This window comes from Photinus pyralis, unplaced genomic scaffold (assembly GCF_008802855.1).
Source record: "Photinus pyralis isolate 1611_PpyrPB1 unplaced genomic scaffold, Ppyr1.3 Ppyr1.4_LG2, whole genome shotgun sequence".
Classification (NCBI taxonomy): domain Eukaryota; kingdom Metazoa; phylum Arthropoda; class Insecta; order Coleoptera; family Lampyridae; genus Photinus; species Photinus pyralis.
In genome coordinates this window covers 17,778,325-17,798,624 of record NW_022170403.1, presented here as the reverse complement: position 1 = coordinate 17,798,624, position 20,300 = coordinate 17,778,325, and the positions used below count along the sequence as shown (strand labels likewise).

At 35.2% G+C, this 20,300-nt stretch overlaps 2 protein-coding genes across 2 annotated transcripts in view; one reads left to right on the top strand and one right to left on the bottom strand.

The window, feature by feature from the left end:
* Nucleotides 1-10,391: 10,391 nt before the first annotated feature.
* LOC116165090 (beta-sarcoglycan) lies at nucleotides 10,392-11,602 on the bottom strand. The gene is made up of 2 exons (XM_031479384.1): nucleotides 11,516-11,602; nucleotides 10,392-11,469 (listed from the first exon to the last, which is right to left on the bottom strand). Exon 2 carries the CDS (start codon nucleotides 11,463-11,465, stop codon nucleotides 10,524-10,526), a length of 942 nt encoding a protein of 313 aa, XP_031335244.1. The 5' UTR covers nucleotides 11,466-11,469; nucleotides 11,516-11,602; the 3' UTR covers nucleotides 10,392-10,523.
* A 6,753-nt stretch (nucleotides 11,603-18,355) lies between these two features.
* The window catches only part of LOC116163185, a 49,219-nt gene continuing 47,274 nt past the window's right edge, over nucleotides 18,356-20,300 (top strand). Inside the window, exons 1-2 of the mRNA XM_031477034.1 lie at nucleotides 18,356-18,441; nucleotides 18,488-18,544. Of these exons, the coding sequence (XP_031332894.1) occupies nucleotides 18,497-18,544 (48 nt within the window). The 5' untranslated portion in view covers nucleotides 18,356-18,441; nucleotides 18,488-18,496. The remainder of the gene's footprint in view (nucleotides 18,442-18,487; nucleotides 18,545-20,300) is intronic.

The window sequence follows — 20,300 nt, the reverse complement described above, 5'->3', positions numbered from 1 at the left end:
CTATATCCTAACAAAAAAAAGAACCATTGCGACGCACTCTGACTTTTTGTTGCAATTTTAGAGAAACGACATTTTTTGCGGATAAGTAATATATACTATGTACTTACCAGTTCCGGTTCCTCCCATAGTTGATGGAGAAACTGAATATTTAAAGCAATTCAAGGATGAGATCGTAAGTGTTTCGGGGAAAATATCGCGAATTGTTGAGCGTCTTCTCCGGGAGACGAGGATGAACTACTAGGTGGACGTACAAACGCCTGTGCAGTCCGACAATTGGCGCAATCCGAAAACGCAACCCGTTACATGGCTAAGCTTTTAATCTTTAATAAACATTTGCAACAAATAGTAAATAGCTCCAACTCCTATTACTCAGACTATCTTTTTCATAATGAAATTGTTGGAGAGCGAATTGTATTTATTATAAACTTCCAACAGACATAGCCAAAATGCATACAAACAAATTTAGGGATAATTACTTGGAAATGTTACCACAATGCAACGTGAAATATATTTAATTAAAAAAGGGGTACTACGACGTTTTCATAAAAATCCGAGCAGCCTAATACGATTAATGGAAAACAGAAGCCTATCTATAGCGTGAGGAATTGTCTGTCACATACGGATTATCTGTCTAATTGGAACAGCAGTTTTTTATACTGACTTAAAAATAGCTCGCTAAACCATACGCTCAGAAACAATTACGATTTCCCCATATCCAGTCCGATTGCAATACTTGAATAGTTGACTAAACGGCGAAGCGGCAAAAACTGTAATACTTGCTTCACAGTAACCCGCACACTATCTAATTTAAACTCAAATACAACCATGTGAACAAACGAACTTACGTTATGTTACACTACAATATACAACATATAAATAAGAATGAGAAGAATACGAGATTCTCTCCGATCGATTTACAAAAGAATCGGTCCAACTCTTTCCGTGCGCTTACAATTAAGGCTGGAGTATAAGGAATTAAGCTTCTAGGCAAAAACCAGAAGCGGGGAGGAGACGTAAAAATTGTTTTAATTTTCAACCTTACGTACGCTAGAGTAAGTAAATTTTTGATTAAGGCCAGTGCCCAAACGAAATGCATTCATTTGGATGCATTTTCGATCAGTTATCATTGAAGAAGGTGTGGATAACCTAATTACCAGTACTAACTTATTAGAAATAAATACTTCTATAGCATACACAAAGTCGATTTCTACGCGACACGCCAAAATATTTTTTTCTACAACTGTCAAAAAACCGTGTCATTTCATTGACGGATTTTCGAAAACGCGAAGATTATCTAGATTTTTAATCGGTTAATTAATGAAGTAAGGTGCTCTTGACAACGGTCGCGCCGAATCGCTCAACAGTGAACAAATAGTTATTTACCTAACAAGTTCGGTAAGTTAATTGTTTCCGCATTGAGCACTGTTTGCCAGCAACGACCGTGGGAGTGCTGCATTTAGTCGGCGAATGCCGGGAAAATTCTTTCCGAAAGAGTTAGGTACAAATATTTTTTGGAACGAATTGCGGTAAAAACTGTCAAAATTAATAGTTTTGTAAATTAGTTCTTTTTTAAATCCATGAGTATGGTAACACAATAATATGAATTTGGTTGTACTGTTGTTGTAACTCACCCACTTTTCATCGCACACTGGTCACATTTAAAACTTTCAGCATCTTTTGGTTAATACATACTTTTGCCTTTGCAATCAGTGCATACTACTGGTCACGGAAATATGGCATCGGTTTGCACGCAATATCCTTGCGAAGTCTTCAGTGTGTAACAAATATGCTTTGAAAAGAGAACTCTCTTCCAACGTTTGTTTAGATTTTACAACAATCGATTTAATGGACGGTGTATTATCTTTTTCAACGGAAATCGTTTATTCACAAAGACGATGATTTTTATAAGCAAACGTCAAGTGACATTTCCATGGCAATCGTGAAATTACGAACACCCAGCCCACTTAATTAAACATGTATTCGAGTATAACGTCAATATGATTTCATTGAATTTCCTATTTTTAAATTATACTGCAGGTATAATAAAAAATACTATAAGATACACGTGTATAATTGGTCTTTAAAGCACTTGCAACGTTAAAGGCACTCTGCTTTGCGTCGTGCCCTTAAACTCGTTGCGCGTGCTTTAAAGACTTGATACACTTGTATCTTAATATACTATTTTTTACAAGTTTGAAGTGAATAGTTCAGTTTTAATGTATACCCGACATAAGTTCAATATGTTTCTTCACGTCCTAAAAAATCTCCGCGATTGATGCATTCGTTTAGGAGCTGGCCTAATTTGAAAATCATATGTAAAAAATACATTGAACGATCCCAGCCTTAAGACTAACTTATAGTTTTACACACACTTTCGATCCTGCTACCCAGACGGGTTTTTATGGCTTCATAGAGTTCATAGTCAAAACAAAGACAGTGAATAATTCCTCATGTCAGTAATACTAATTAAATTACCCTTAGCGAAAAATATAAAATGCCTAGACGAGGCGGTCATATCTTATCCTTTAATATCGAGGGTTGTGAATAGGTCCTTTGTTAACTACTTACATTCTAGTTTCTTAACTGCTATTTATTACCCATACTACTATACTTATTTGTATTAGGAGGGCCCAGACTAGTTATTTATTTTATTTTATACTATCTAGTAAGACCCATTTAAGTCTGGTAAATCGTATATTTACCAGACTGAAAATTTTTACCAGACTGGAAAAGTTGCCTACCAACATCAACTGCCATCCATCTAAATCTATATATTAATGTGTCAAACTACTGTCAGATCAAACAAAAATGAAGTGATCGACTCTTACTTTCATTTGACTGCCTACAATATTCTAATCAAAAATTGTATGGCATTTTAATAAAAAAAATTCAAAGATTTCGCAATCCTTGCAACCATCGGAGACATTGGAAATAATAACCGTATAACCTATAAAGTCATAAATAACCTCGTAAATAACCCTTCACACGGAATAATCTTGCTCCACTCCCTCTATAGCTCGCTCGTGTCGCAAACGTAAACTTTCTGAATAATAAGCGGCGTAACATGCTTGTAATACTATCACGGGCGATGTGCGAGAATTTTAAATTCGAATTAATAAAACCCCTGCGCACCGTTAAGTAAGTACCGTATTGACAGTATCCGCGACTTTTCCTGAATTTACCGATTGCACGGTACAATCAATGAATCAACACTAGACGCGACACCACTGTCTTTTTTTCTACTCGGCAAACCTGGTATTTATGCCCATGCAAAACATAAATTTTTATTTTTAGTAGGTAATAAAGGTAATAGTTACTAAAAACGTCTTCAAAACTATTGTATCTCAAAATATTATTTATTACCGCTTTTATATCAATTAATTTGCAAAAAAACACGGGGCGAAAAAATCCGACCCACCTGATACTATTTGTTTTAAAATTGACTTGGTTAAGAAAAGTCAATGTCAAAGAAGATACACAATTTTTACTTACCAATACTAAAAAGCCGAGCTGGCGCCTAACTATGTAGGTGCCGGTGTGCCGAGATCCGATGTTGGTTATCCGGAAAATCGGCGACTCGATTGTCAATCATTTTTTGATTGCTCGTTATATTATGACAAGCTGGAGAAATCCTACTCGGGGGGTTATCGGGGGCCTAGAGTCCATATCTGCCCTCGAAATTCACAGAGGATGCCCAGGGGCGGCGCTACGACGGTTAAGTGAAGTAAAAAATTTAAAAAATTTACCCTCGCCCCCCCCCCCCCCCTCATGATCTCTACGCCTGGGTTCCCCAATGTGTAAGGAACTACATTTATTAATAAATGTGTTACACACCCAAAATGAATCGATTAATTGCTGCACAAGACCATGGACCTATATGCATCGTCAGTACCTACTTATGTTGAGGCTGCCGTCACATACCCAAGAACATTTTTGTAACGTTATCCATTCATCCCATTCTTTAAACTTACCAATTTTCGGAGGAAAAATGACCACATGTTTGCAGTCTATGCAGCCTATAGTTCCCAAATTGTGTAAAATATCTATTATCAGATAGGCGTTAACATATTAAGAAACCGAAATATATTTACATTAAATGTACACTCCCAGAATCTGATTAAGGTCGTATAAATTGTTTGGAAACCCACTCATTAAAGATATTTAGATGGGTAAGTGCAGTTAGGTACTGCCAGCTGATTGCGAAATATCGATATGCTAGCACCTAAAATAATGATTGAAATGAATGATTTTTCATGGTAGGTATACACAAAGCCACCGTGATACTACGGAAACGCATTCGAATACCAAGTTACGCCAGCAAAAAAGTAATCGTAAACGATTTACATAAAGCGCATTTCCACTTGCATTCATTTCCCATTTGTAAGAAGCAACTTCTGTTAAAATCGTAAAAATCCGGCCACAAATATGAAAGATAGCGTTGCACATGAGCAATCCATTTTTGACATGCTATTTCAATTTCAGTTTATAAGAACAATTTCATTTCAATGCTTTTCTTAATAAAAAAGTTGGAACTGCGCATGCGCAAACCTAAATTTTGAAACTAATGTTAGATTTTCCTTTGTTCCAAGCGCCAAAGTATCAAATTTCACTTAAACGCTTCCATAGATAAAAAAAGTTGGCACTGCGCTCAAAAATTAACCCCCTGAGCATAGTCGGAGAATATCGATAATAGATTTGGTCTCTGCGCCAATGTTAACTCCATGTTAACTTAGAGGGTTTATAACGACACCAATCGAAAGAAGATTTTTTCCTCGTCTAATGATATACGAATTAGTTCATTTTCAGGTACCTATTTCTCACTATTTTATCAAAAATTCGGCAATAAATCTACTTACCAAAATCATAACTATAGACCATTCGCACCTTAGTATGCAGTATGGGGCTTATGGAGAAACAGTACATGCTTGCCAAACTTATTATAGGATCGATTACTGCACCGTAAAACGGTAGTTTAGACACTATTTATTACTTTTTAACCTAACCTCAGAAGTCAAAAAGGTAAATTAATAACAAGTTGTAATTGTTTGTCAAATGTGGCCGAGAACAGCTTGTATTTATTAAGTCCCCAAAAATTTACAAATGTACAGTATACAGGGTGTTTTTTTGGGAGCTTTAGTTAAAAGTTTCTGGGAAAGTAAAATAGGTAGGTTTTTGAAAATTTGTACTTAGGAGTTACTCTGAAGGCTGAATCGATGTAAAATATTTTCAAAATGGCCGCACTTCCGGAAACACCGGAAGTAGATAGTAACTTCGTTATTTTAAATGGCAACCCCTATTTTTTATTGCATTTTTCGATTCTATGTGAAATTTCAGTTCTTTTGATACCCATATGTCGATATCTGCCATTTATGGTTTTTAAGTTATTTTGACTTTAAGAAAAAATATGGCGGATGCAGATGGTACCTTGATAATTGATTACTTGAAAACGGTTGTAGTCATGGCAACCTATTTTTATCAGTGCATAGAGAATGAATAGGGCTTTCTTTTAGTGCACTTAAAAAAAGTTAAGTTGCGTACGACCGCCCCTATGAATATCCAAATTTATGAAACTTCAAAGACTAAAAACTCAGTTTTTTTTTAATGGAATGACCATGTTCTTACTATTCCATGAGATAGAGAATCGAAATTGGCATATTTTGACTATACATGTTCCTATAGCTATCTTTAACAGTTTCTGACTTATTCCCATTTTATTGAATTGACACTATTTTTTTTCGGATTTTCTTTTTAGTAGTCGGCCATGATTCTATAACAATTGAATTTTAAACAAATCTAGTGACACTAATCCATCACCCACTGTTATAGGTTAACAAGTTTTTCAAAAATCGAAAAATGACTCGCAGTGGTTTCACCTATTTTGGAATTTAATTGTTATTTATGGTGAAATGGGCAGAATCGCGGCGCGTGCTTTCCGTACATTCATTCAAAAACTGGAACGAAATTGTATGAATTTTGGAAATTTTGTACCCCTAATGCACTACAAACCGTTGAAGCACAAGTGATACAAAGCTCTACAAGAGAATATTTAAGAGAATGAATTGAATTGCAAATGCAAGATTAACAAAATAAATTCAATGCAAAATATAAAAAACTTCGTTGAAACATTTTTGGTATGGAATTGTTGCTAGAACAGATATCGCATTACCTCTCTTAATTTCCAGACTTGTTTAAGAAATTCAGTTGAACGACTCTGTTTAGATTTTTCAAAAATTTTCCGTCCTATATCCTTAATAAATGAGTTATTTATTAATGAATTATTTATACTAGAACTAGAATCAATGGTATTAAAGAATCCATTCCTTGATTTGTTTAAAATTCGATTGTTATAAAATCATGGCCAACTACTAAAAAGAAAATGCGAAAAAAATGGCATCAATTCCGAGATCAATTCAATGAAATGGGAATAAATCAGAAACTGTTAAAGATAGCTATAGGAACATGTAATATCAAAATATGCCAATTTCGATTCTCTATCTCATGCATTGGTCATTCCATTTAAAAAAACTGAGTTTATAGACTTTGAAGTTTCTTAAATTTGGATCTCCATAGGGGCGGTTGTACGCAACATAACTTTTTTTAAGTACACTAAAAGAAAGCCCTATTCAGTCTCTACGCACTGATAAAAATGGGTTGCCATGACTATAACCTTTTTCAAGTAATCAATTATCAAGGTACCATCTGCATCCGCAATTTTGTTTCTTAAAGTCAAAATAACTTAATAACCATAACTGGCAGATATCGACATATGGGTATCAAAAGAACTGAAATTTCACGTGGAATCCAAAAATGCAATAAAAAATAGCGGTTGCGATTTAAAATAACGGAATTACTATCTACTTCCGGTGTTTCCGGAAGTGCGGACATTTTGAAAATATTTTACATAGATTCGGCCTTCAGAGTAACTCCTAAGTACAAATTTTCAAAAACCTACCTATTTTACTTTCCCAGAAACTTTTAACTAAAGCTCCCAAAAAAACACCCTGTACATATTAGTCACTGGAATCGAATTGAAATTCATCGGAAGATGACTGCGACACTTGAATTATATATTCTTCAACATCATCTTGAAGATAATCTGCTGCCCACATGCCATCTTCGATAGTTTTCACGTGATTGACATAATGTTGCCAATTTTGAACCGTAACTTGTGAATAATCCATTTTTATTAATTCTTCCATGTCCTTTATTTTAAATGTTTTGTTATTCATTTTGATATGATGTTTAACTTGAGCCCACACCATTTCAATGGGATTTAATTCACAATGGTATGGAGGTAAACGGAGAATCTCGTAACCTTTTTCTTAACATCAAGCTTATTTTTGTCGTAGTGATGCCGAACATGCGCAACAGAAGCCAGTAGGTCTCGTTTTAATGGATTTTCTTCAATCGGTACATTTTTCTCACGAAGCCAATCTATAATGTGTTCTTTTCTCCACGACATTGTTGGTATCTTCTCCAACTTTCTACTGTGGTACGAGGCATTGTCAATAACAATGACTGAATTCGGTGGCACATTTGGTAGAAGCTGTTCAAAAAACCACTTTTCATAAGTGTCTGCATCCATTTCGTTGTGTGCATCAGCAGGGTTCTTTTTGCAGAGAAAAGTCAGTTCCGCGCCCGGAATAAAACCATTATCACCACCAGCATGTACTAACGCAAAGCGAGGCCCTAGACCAGTGGGTGACTTTAAACCTGTACTGAGTCCTTTGATGAATGCCTGACGATTGCTTTCAACGGTGGTGTCATGCCACGCCCTGCTCACCGAATGACCAATGTTAACCCATGACTCATCCGTATACACAATATTTTTACCTAAAATATAAATATTAGGTAATTTGCAATTAAATATAATAAAAAGATTAAGCACCTTCTTCTCTCAACTTCCTGATGCGACGTAGGTATTTATGTCTCCATCGTATAATATCATCCCGTTCAATAAGGATACTCTTGCGGCCAACCTTCTTAAATTCAAAACCCATATCTTTCAAGAGATTGAATAATGTGGTGCGTTTAAAGTTGGGTAGATCGTTATCGTCATTTACGGAAGCTAAGATGCTGTTCATAGTTGGTGGAATATTTGTAATGAAGAAGTTATGCACTTTACGTCGAATAACTGATTGCACATTTTCATCATACACATGAAGACGATCATTGCTTTGTTTCCCTTTTCTTTGCTTGCGTTTTTTCGGGCTTGATACACCTTCGTTTCCGTCTTCCTTTTTAATGGCATAGATGCTCCGTTCAGAACAACATAAAGCTTTACTTGCTCCTTTCACAGCTGCAGTAACGTTCATCGTTCCCGAGAAATAGTTCAGCACGTTGATAATGAGGTGTTTCTCCTTCCGGCTAAAACACTCTCCTTTATGGCGTTTCACATTAGCAGATCCTGCTTCAGCTTCGGCTTCCATTTAATGGGATATTCTAAAAAGATGAAATCAAATAACGGTTCTACAAGAACACTCAAAGTTACCTTGTATATAAAAGTACGACATGGAGGCGTTCTTAAAAGAACGATTTTTAAAGCAATGAGACAATAAAATGTGTTAAATAGGAAAGACAAAAACGAACCACACACGTAATGACAATACAAGAAGATTTGACGTTATATTTTGTTTTAAAGCTTAAATTCAATCATATGTAAGTTTGGCATCATTGCGGTAAGGAATAAGGATAGCGTTATTGAAGAATGACGCAAATTAGTAAAGGAGGGATATAGTCCATAAGACCCCATACTGCATACTAAGGTGCGAATGCTCTATAGTATGACAAAAATCAGAGTCAAACATCGAAATCAATGCGGCTCACTGAAGAAAAAGAGAATTATAATAAACACCGTTTAGAGCGGAAATAGTGTTACTCTAGTACGCGATATTTGTTTTCCATGGCTTCAAATGATTTTGCTAATTGGATTTATTGCCGAATTTTTGATAAAATAATGAGATATACACCTGAAAATAAACTAATTCGTATATCATTAGATGAGACAAAAAAAACCTGCTTTTGATTGGTGTCATAGAAACCCTCTAAGTTAACATGGGGAGCAACTACCTACAAAAACCCTTTTTCCCATGTTAATTGCCTATGTTCGGTTTTAAAATATTCACCCGGTATAGTCGCTCTAGAGTAATGTATGTAGAATTTATATTTTCAAAAACCACGCTAAAAAATGATAAGCCCAGGAGTCATTCTCACAGTTTGATATAATTTTACAATGTAATTTGTCAGTGGCGACCTCTATTGGTTCTCAGAATAGTATGAAGTTCTTAAGGTAGACAAAGATAATTTATGTTTGAGGTAGAGAAGCAAGTGAATAAATAAGACAAGAGAAACATATTTCGGGTTGTTAGTTTGAACACGAAATCTCACATTAGTAGATTCTTTAATGATCTTTATTTCAGTAAAAATTTTATCGCGTTTCCTAATAGATCATCCTTGATCCAGAGAATTCTTTGCAAGAGCCTTTGGGAAAGCTTTACAGAATCTGACGATACATCTTTTCAATGTCAGCCGAGATGAGGAAAGCGTGCTTATGAAATTTAATATTAAAATTGAGAATATGTCTTGCTGCAATGTGGGCCCTACGATCTGAAGAGTGAGAGTTTTATTTGTTAAAGATTCTTTACCCTGTGGAACACCAGATGTGACAGTACTTCTTTCCCCCGATGGCATTTCTACAATTTGAGCTAGTACTGGTACTAGTACTACTCATTTGGTGGTATCGGAACATCAGTAACCACGGCCCACGGGAGAAACGATAGCGCGTGGGGATATCGCTAGGAAAATTCCGAGGACAAAGCCGAACGTAACGGCTATGGAGTGGGGACGCATACATTTAATTAAAATTTTTGAATTCTGCAAAGTAACAGACTTTATTCTTTCAAACAGAGAAAACCGCACAGCTCTATCAAAAAATAGGAAAAGCGGAAAAACTATTGCATGAAATAAGCCCGGTTTCGCTAGGTAAAGCCTCGCCTTAAAGTAAAAGTAGTTAGATAGTAGATTGAACCCTGGTCAACATACGCTGTTTCAAAAAAATTTGTTATTTCGTACCTGCCAAATTTTTAACGCTTTACCCTGTAATATCAAAGATTTAAGCAAACACTTAAACTGTTTTTGCTTAAACAGACTAATTACCATTTAGATGAATTTTTAAGAAAAAAATAAGTCTTTTAAGTGCTTTTTATTACTTGTATATATTGTTCCCCATTTGTTTATGTCTAAAAATTTTATATATTTGCATGTCCATGTGTTTTTACTTTTTATTATTTGTAACCATGTGACACATTTTTGCGTACGTGTTGTTAATGTGTATATACATATTTAGTGAACGTACTGGCAACAAATTAAAAATAAATAAATAAATAAATAGATAGTACTTAATATGTATTTATTGTTCACACGACAAATTTATTTGAAACTGAATCTACCTAGCAAAAAAGCCTACTTGGAATGAGAGTACTTAATAGGTGTTAATCAATATTATCCGTTACCATTATCAAACATTACATGCATGGATTTGAAGCAACTTGGTCGCAAAATATTTTTGCGTTTGTGCTCGGTAATCGCAACTTGAAGAGTTTACCCTGCGGCATGCAAATACAAACTTTATATTGAGCTTTGCTAAATTCATTGTGCTTAGATAAAACTGTGTCAACAATTAATATAGCACTACTGTTAATTAACAAAGACCTAGATTCAAAGCGAATATCTTGATCGGCATCCCACGATAAGGATTTACTTTCCATATTAGTACCTTCCGCTCCTTTAAAATAAATGTTTTCACCGCCTAGAATTAATTCTTTGCCTATAGGACTAACAACTCGATTTGTTTCCACCATACTAGCACTAATATTAGTTACATTTTTGTATTTAACATATTTTCTAGAGTGTGTGGAGAAGACCGTGTCATCGTCGGCGTTTTTCACCTCAAATTCGTCAATATTTCTCACTATTGTTCCATTTTGGTCAATTTTAAGTTTATTTATTGACCTCCCATATTTCACTGCTAAGTTGACAACAACTGATCCATTATCGGCAACAATTACTACCGGAATATTTGCATAGCCTTCTATTTTGCCGTCGCGTTTATAGATATTTCCTAAATCCGTTTCTCCCATAAATTTCAGAACAAAATCTTCGGGTATTAACTCTAAACTTTGCATCCCTTGACCCAAACGTAACACTCCCAAAATGACAACTGTCAAAATCAAGTTTCCTATAGCTAAAATGAACAAAAGAAACACCAGAGTCCAAAAAGCAAACGTCTTCCTGCCTCTAATATTTGACGTTTGAATATCTTGCTCATGAACGGGTATATATCCAGCCTTATAATTATTATGCTTCGGAATTGATTTCCTTAACCCTGTTTTATCTGGTATCGAAAGAGTATCCATTCCATCCGATAGAATATCTGACGACGGTGATGCGCTTTGACAATCGTTCATGTTTCTAAAAATCACTGTTCTAAAAAAAAATACAGACGCCGTGTACTTACCATTTACGACACCAACAATCTGAAAATAGCTCTGTAATGTTCGATCGAAACGCTGACGGTAAAGCGCGCGGGAGCGACTGTATTAATGCGCAGGCTTAGATATCTAAATTTAATTTTTTGAAGTTCCATTCGGATATTACGAAATAAACGACAGATTGACTAGTAATACTTTTATACTTACTTTGGCTGAAACTTTCTACTGGACATATTTGTTACTTTTATCGCCTATGTAAATTTTTTAATAATTATTGTTATCTGTAAAAGATTGTGGATAATTTTTGATTTTTGTACACGTTTACACATTCAATCGAGCAACCTCACAAATACAACCTCAAGAACAAAGAAACACCATAAATACAAGTAACGCAACATGTACTACAAAGACAGGTCCACCCAATAAAGTTACACGCCCTAGCACAGTTAAAAAACACATAACTCCTTCTTCATCGAAGCACACCACATTATCACAACCCACTCGTATTCAACCGCAACGCAAAAACCTTAACAGAACTACAGGCTCACAACATACTATAATATCTCCACCAAAAACATCCAATAAAGTTACACGCCCTAGCACAGTTAAAAAACACAATACTCCTTCTTCTCAGAAACAACCCACTCGCATACAACCGAAGCGCAAAAACCTTAACAGCACCACAGGCTCACAAAATACTGCAATATCTCCACCAAAAACCCATGCAACCTCACAAATACGACCTCAGGAACAAAGAAACACCATAAATACAATTAAAAAACACAAAACTCCTTCTTCACAGAAACACACCACGTTATCACAACCCACTCGTATTCAACCCAAACGCAAAGCCAAAGAAACACACAATAAACTCCATTTAATAAAATTACAGAAATTATTATAATGATTTATTTTGTTTTGGTTTGTTTTCCACTTTCCTGATAGCGTTGGCTATTGTGCCCATCAATAGGTATGTTGGTAAGTACGAATTACATACTATCCCTAGATGTCCAATGTACGTGTGTGACAGACACTAATCGTTACTTGATTTTAATCCGTGCGATTAGTTAACCAGGCTAGACCTGAGTTCTCACAAGATACACCGACCATAATAATAATAATAATGTTTATTGTTGTTCAACAGACTCATAATCCATATATGAACAATCACAAAAAAGATAAATGAATCGTTAAGCGCATACTGCATTATTAAAACTAGGAACTAATATTTAAAATAGAAAACATAAAATCAATATAAATATTGTAGTAGGTAATTGTAACTAGTAAAATAAATAAATACCTTTGACATTTAAGTTCTAAACTAAAAATAGAATATCGATGAAAAGAGAATTAAAAATAAATAAAGTAAAGAAAATGAAGCAAAAAAAGGATGATGACACGCTTTTAAGATAGAAAGCACAAACCAAAATTACAATGTTCAGTTAACCATAAACAAAGCTTAAAACATTGCATAATGAGTTGTAATGAATGTCACAGTTCTGGCAAATCTTATTAGGACATTATTAAGGAGGGAGTTCTGCGAAGGAGATTCGATTTGGGAGTAGGATATGTGAAGATTTTTAAGTGCCTAGTAGAATGCGTTGGTATGGTAAAGCATAGCTTGTGAAGTAAGTAGGGACAATCTAAATGACTATTGTCTGTTGGTTAGTTTGTAAAGGAACTTAATCTATTCGCGACTCGTCTCTGTTCCATTGAATAGGTGTTAAAACATGGTAACATCGTGTCCTGAGGAACACCACGTTGTGGATATTCACCATCAATTTTGAAAATAATGAATTTTAAAAATCTTCGTTGAATACTCTCAATGTCGTTTTTAGATGTTTTGTATAGTGGATACCATACGAGGTCGCTGCAGTACTCAAGCTTCGAGCGAACCAAGGAGTTATACAAACGAAATAATAAGTTGATGTTTTTAAACTGCTTAGTATTCCTTATGATAAAGCCCAGAGTTTTCATAGCTGAGGAGCAAATTAGATGTATGTGCTCTAGTACTAGCGGTATACCAAAAGATACTGCATTTTCTTATACCAAGGTGCCACTTGGTACAGCTGTTCCTTAGAGCCATTTAGACGATTTGGCCCGAAGAACACGTGAGAGAGAGATCGTTTATTGAACCACTTTTGTGGTATACCATTGGAACAATTACAACTTCATATAAATGTATAAAGATAAAATGTAAATAGACTATAATATAGATCAAACAAACAACAACATAACAATATTAAATGTAAAGATAAATTTTAAATAGACTATGATATAAATTAAACAAACAACAACATAACAATATTAAATGTATATAAAAATTTCGATAAAAAAGTACAGTTAATAAATTGCGATATTTGTGAAGAAGTCTTCCAGTGAATATGGTGCCATTGTGTTAAGTATTTTCCGAATTTTATTTTTAAATGGGACGAATGCCGATATAGATTTGATATTTCTAGGGAGAGCATTGTAAAATCGTAGACCCATTTGTAGATGTGATGTGTCATACACTTTACTTTTGGAGGCGGTTATTGCAAAATTATTTTTTGATCTTGTATTATATTTGTGGTAATCGGAATTAAAGGAGAATAATGCCTTATTTTTAAAAACATAACACAAAGATTCAACGTGACATTTTCCGTGTGGGTAGATTTTAGAGGGGATGGGGGTGATTTATTGTAACATTTTTTTAAAAACTAAATATGGCCTAGAGACGAGATCTGGGTGTCGATTTCGCATGATTTTAATCCGAGGAATCCAATGGTAGTGCCAGAAATGTAATCCGGATACAGGAAGTCCGTGGAAAGCCGCCATTTTTAGAAAATGACACACTTTTGATCGAATTATATTTCTAAGGCACACCGGGTCGTGTAAGGTTTCTAGAGTTATGTTTTTGGGGTCAGGGAATTCATTTATGATAACAAAAATAACCTACTGGCATCGGAACTGCATGAGAGGCTTCCCTACTGCACTTTTTGAAGACGTCGCACGCGGTGAAATCCAAGATATTCCAAAGTTTTAATACCTATATAAATTTGTAATATTTTATTTAATAAAAATACACATTAACAAAACATAAAATATATTAAAACATGGGGTAAACAATTTATAAGCCTATGAAGGATCACCAAGTACATCGCTGACCTCCTCTGAGATTGCGTTATCACCACTGAAAAGGAATTTCACATATCGGGGAATATTTTAAAACCGAACGTAGGAAATTAACATGCGAAAAACGTTTTTTGCCGATCGTTGCCCCCATGTTAATTTAGAGGGTTTGTAATGACACCAATCAAAAGAAGATTTTTTTCTCATCTAATGATATACGAATTAGCTTATTTTCAGGTGTATTTCTCATTATTTTATCAAACATTCGGCAATAAATCCAATTAGCAAAATCATGTTAAGCTATGGAAATTTCCTAACGAATTAAGATAGGTTTTAACATGCACGGAAAACAAATATCGCGTACTAAACATTTCCGCTGTAATAGTTATTTGTGTACCAAGGCCGTAAAAGTGATCTTTTTTGGCCGAAGCTGCTGTTTGTGGCCGAGGCGGTAGCCGACGCCGCAATTCAGATGAGGCCTAAAAAATCACTTTTGGTCAAGGTGCACACAACATTTTTTAGGCGATCATCAAAAAAGAATTCAAAAATTTGCTCATAAACATATTTTTTCTGAAAATCATATCTTAGACAATTAAAATCAAGCATTTCCTGTCATATGTAATAAATTATAATTAGCATCTTTGCGTGTGTTGTGCGTATCAAAATGGGTGATAGCGACAGTTCAGATACCTACCCAAAATGAAATTTTGGAAGCTGCAAGCGTTGCGAGCAGGCGTTTGAGAGTAAAAGTACAATCGCAACTTCCTCCGCTGCACAAGATTTTAATAATGTCAAATGCAATAGGTCCTTCGTAACTGTGGCTTCCAAGACCTTATAGTTAACATGCTGTACAATTATTGGAAACCTGATTACCTACTTTGATGGTAGGTATACGTAGGTACTTGTGTTCTCGGTTAATTGCTGGTGATTCTTCGTATAATAATGTAAGCAATAACATCTTCCTCATGTTTTGGTTCTACACTTCAAAAAGGTCTGCAAGCAGCAAAACGTCAAACTATAATTTTAAATGTGAACATTGTGATTATGCCAAATGGTGTGAAACATTCCTACAAGTCCGAAAATGAAAAAAACGCACGTGGATGGCTCAATCCTTGATGGGGCGAGACCAGATAGACGCTTTGTATAAAACAGATTACTGTTTCTCACACATCAGTTTCAAATAAGTACAGTTTGACAGATGCGTACAATAAAGTAAAGTTTGATAGAAGCGTACAATAAAGTGAAACTTTATGGCCGCAAAAGCGACCATAAAATCAACGCTTTTGTGATGATAAAAACGTTGTTTATTATAAATACTTTTTCCTCAGTGAACCGCATTTTACAAAAAAATTAATGCCAGGCGTCATATAAACTGATATTGATTTCGACGTTTGAATCTGCTTTTTGTCTTAGTCATGGCTAAACATGATTTTGGTAAGTGGATTTCTCGAGTTTTTGCTAATATAGTGACAAATACACCTGAAAATATTCGTATATCATTAGACGAGGAAAAAAATCTTCTTTCGATTGGAACACGGCAATCCGTGTCGCCGGCAGCTGCACCGAAGGGTCTCGCAGCCTGTCGCGCAGCCACACCTGCCCAGAGCACGGACTGCCTTCCATACTTGTGGCAGCTTGGACTACAGAACTTTCCTGCCTTTGGCTTCAAGAGTCCATCCCCATCCTTCTGGACTTGTAGAGCTTCTCATCACCTGGTTTGCACATCCCCAGATATGGCCAGCGACATACGCCGCCCTCCTTATGTGCTCCTCCAACTCGTGCTGCGGCGACACGGATTACCATGTTCCTCTGCATGCCAAAAATGTATGGGAGACTATTGTATACTTTTGATATAATTTACTACCGAACCTTTAATATTTATATGTCAAACTCCTTTTCAGTGGTGATAACGCAATCTCAAAGGAGGTCAGCGATGTACTTGGTATTCTTCATAGTCTTAAACATTTTTTACCCCATGTTTTAATACATCTTATGTTTTGTTAATGTGTATTTTTATTAAATAAAATATTATAAGTTTATATATTACAACTTTGGAATATCTTGGGTTTCACCGCGTGCGACGTCTTCAAAAAGTATAGTAGGGAAGCTTCTCATGCAGTTCAGATGCCAGTCGGTTATATTTGCTATCAAAAATGAATTCCCTGACCCCAAAAACATAAGTCTAGACACCTTACACGACCTGGTGTGCCTTAAAAATATATTCGATCAAAAGTCTGTCATTTTCTAAAAATGGCGGCTTTTCACGGACTTCCGGTATCCGGATTACATTTCTGGCGCTACCATTGGATTCCTCGGGTTAAAATCATACGATATCGACACCCAGATCTCGTCTCTAGGCCATATTTAGTTTTTTTTAAATGTTACAATAAATCACACCCACCCCCCTCTAAAATCTACCCACACGGAAAATGTGAAATGTTCTTCGGGTTCAATCGTTTAAATGGCTCTAAGGAACAACTGTACCAAGTGGCACCGTGGTATAAAAAATGCAGTATCTTTCAAGAATTTCCGTTATACCGCTAGTACTACTCCTTAAAGCTGAGACGGAAATCAAATGTGATGCCAAGATCTTTAATAGTATTAATGCGACTAAGGCCAACTGTCTATATTATGATAATCATATACTATAGGTTTTCTCTTTCTTGTAAATGACAACACCTTACATTTATTTATATTCAGCTTGAGTTTATTTAATGAGCACCACGCAGTTAAGTTGTTGATATTCGTTTGTAAACGTAAATAATCATCGGTGGAAGCTATTTTTACAAAGATTTTGAGATCATCCGCAAAAATAAGGTAATTATAGGAAAAACAATTCGAGATATCGTTTATAAACATTAAATACATAAGTGGGCTCAGATTTGAACCCTGAGGCACACCGGACGTTACTTCAAACATTTGTGAGCTGAAACCATTGTATGTAACAAACTGAAAACGATCATTAAGATAAGTACGAAAAAATGATATTAATTGACAAAACCAAAGCATTTTAGTTTAAAATTCATAAATTCAGTGAAAGATGCCAAATTTGTTAGTGTGGACCTCTTTTGCATAAATCCATGTTGGTGAGGAAAAATTATTCTTTGAACGGCAGGATAAATATAATTAAATAATGCTATTTCAAATAGTTTAGAAATACTGGACAAAATACTAATTGGCCTATAATTTGAGATTTCAGACAGGTCACCATTCTTGTGAATTGGAATAATTTTGCAATTTTCCAAATCGTTGGAAAAGAGCAGCACGACAGTGACAGATTGAATATAACACAAAGAGGAGCAAGCAATACATTTTTCAAAAATTTTACAAGAAATGTTGGTATGTTATCATATCCGGTTGTTTGTTTGTTTTGTAAATGGTCAATAGCAGAGGCTACCATTGATTTTGTTATGCGAGGTGCAGGAATAACGGGCCAATTATTAAAATCTTCTATATATACGTCAATCCATATCGACAAGGCGGATTTCCCCTTTAGTGGCATGTCGAAATTTATTCCTACCTATTCCGATAGCACTTTTCAGCATACAGCAAACTAAGATGCTAACAGGTGTTTGCCAAACCATCAAACCGATTGCTCTAACATAATATTTATTAATGGACGGACGTTCGGATGAAGGGTCAAAAATGGTTACGGAGAATGCAAAGTTTGTGATAATACCTTAGACCATATAGTATAGTATGGTCTGAGGATAATACATAGATTTGATCCAAGAGACAAACGATTTTTTGATTGACGTCAACTGAAGTTGAATTGTGATTCACAAAAATCTTTAAAGGGTCGCCGCAAACGAAACCGGTATTCACAAGTGTGAATTTTGAGGTTGTTTTCAACATTTATTAAGGCTAACTAACTTTTCCACTTCTAGAACACGAACATGCTTTTTGCAACAGACCTACGCACTTTCCATCGACACCATAAAGAGGTAAGTTTCATAATTAGCACAAAGTTACAAATTGCCGTCGAATTTATTTCTACTATGGCGCATCGAAAACCTTCCAAGTGTTATTTTCTTGTACATGATAAAGCAGAGAGAATCGACAATATCGCGTGAAACACTCATTAATATAATTATTAACGAGCTCTTAGCGAGTTTATAATTTTGTGCAGTCTGTCCATCCGTTAGGACGATATCTCGATAACGAATGGACCGATTACGATAAAATTTAGTACATGGATTCTTTATCAAATTTGTAGATCGGAGTTCATGAATTGGCAAAGTAGCCCAAAAAATAAGGAAGGCCCTTTTGACATCACCGTGAGTTATGAACCGAATTGCATGAAATTCAATATGCGTATAGCTTTAGCCATATAAAACGCAATTCCAAAAATTGAGCCTAATCGATCAACATTCACAGTGCCCTTTTCGCATCTCGACCATTTATAAACCGAATATACACTTTTTTATTTATGAAGGTATTTAAATGAAATTTGATACATAGCCACTTGGAATAAAAGCAAATTTAAAGACAGTTTCAAAATTTAGTTTTGCGCATGCGCAGTGGCAACTTTCTTATTTATGGAGGCATTCAAATGAAATTTGATACATAGCCACTTGGAATAAAAGCAAATGTAGCGGCATTTTCCAAATTTGGTTTTGTATAGGATGTGAAGCGCCAACTTTCTATTTATGGAAGCAATTAAATGAAATTTCATACATATACAGTTGAAATAAAAGCAAAACTAACATCAGGTTCAAAATTTGGTTTTGCACATGCTATAGCCATACCCAGGAGCTCGTTTTCTATATTTGTTTAGTTTATTAGTCCCAAAGGGATATACTGTCCGCAGTTTTTTTGTGGGAAATTTAGTTCGCTAAAATTTATCTTCCATACCTACATTCTTCGTATCGTAAACCGGCTTTATGGTTCAGTGGTAGAGCGTTGGACTATAAATCCGGAGGTCGTGTGTTCGAAACTGGGTTGAGGTGAATTTTTCATCTGTGGCAGAGATGGGAATTACCTTAGACCAGTTCCGAGCATTCTGCCGGCTACTCCGAATTAGGTTTTCCTGCAGTTTTCCTAATTCGTAAGGCAAATACCGGAGTAGTATAGAACAACTTAAGACCTTCTGCAGAGGCACCTCTAAAAAGCATTATGCGGGTCACTCTGTAATTGGGCGCAAGCCTGTTGAGGGCCCAGAACAAGAGAGGAATAATAAATAATAAATAAATAAATCTGAAATATTAAACATTTATACGAACTATAGAAATTGTATCCAGCACTTTATCCTCAATATTTAAGGCTCCTCTGTAGTCAATTTGTATTTCAGTGTTATTGCAATTGGTTAGACCACCAACAAATACACACTGCTACATGATCTCCTTGAGTGAAACCAACGATGTATCTATCCTTCTCAGTTTTGCATATTCTCTTCATTTATTGTTAAACACAGTAGACCATGTATAATGATCAAGGACTAATTATGTAAACAAGTTTATCGAAAAGCTGTACAATATTTTTACCTATTTCTGTTACCATTCAATAAATTACTTATTCAATGCATTTACTGCATTTTTGTATAATGACACCTTCTGGAAATTACCTGGTTTTCAGGTAATTAGTGGACTAGATTAGCATTGTTTGTTATAACATTTTTTAATTACCCCTTTATTTCTTGTGATTTGTTCTAATCATTTTTACTGATTTATAGATTTTTATAGTTATTAGGTACATGTGCAT

Excerpts from the sequence above, each read along its gene's own strand:
- LOC116165090 (XM_031479384.1), bottom strand. The coding sequence starts at position 11,465 with ATGAACGATTGTCAAAGCGCATCACCGTCGTCAGATATTCTATCGGAT.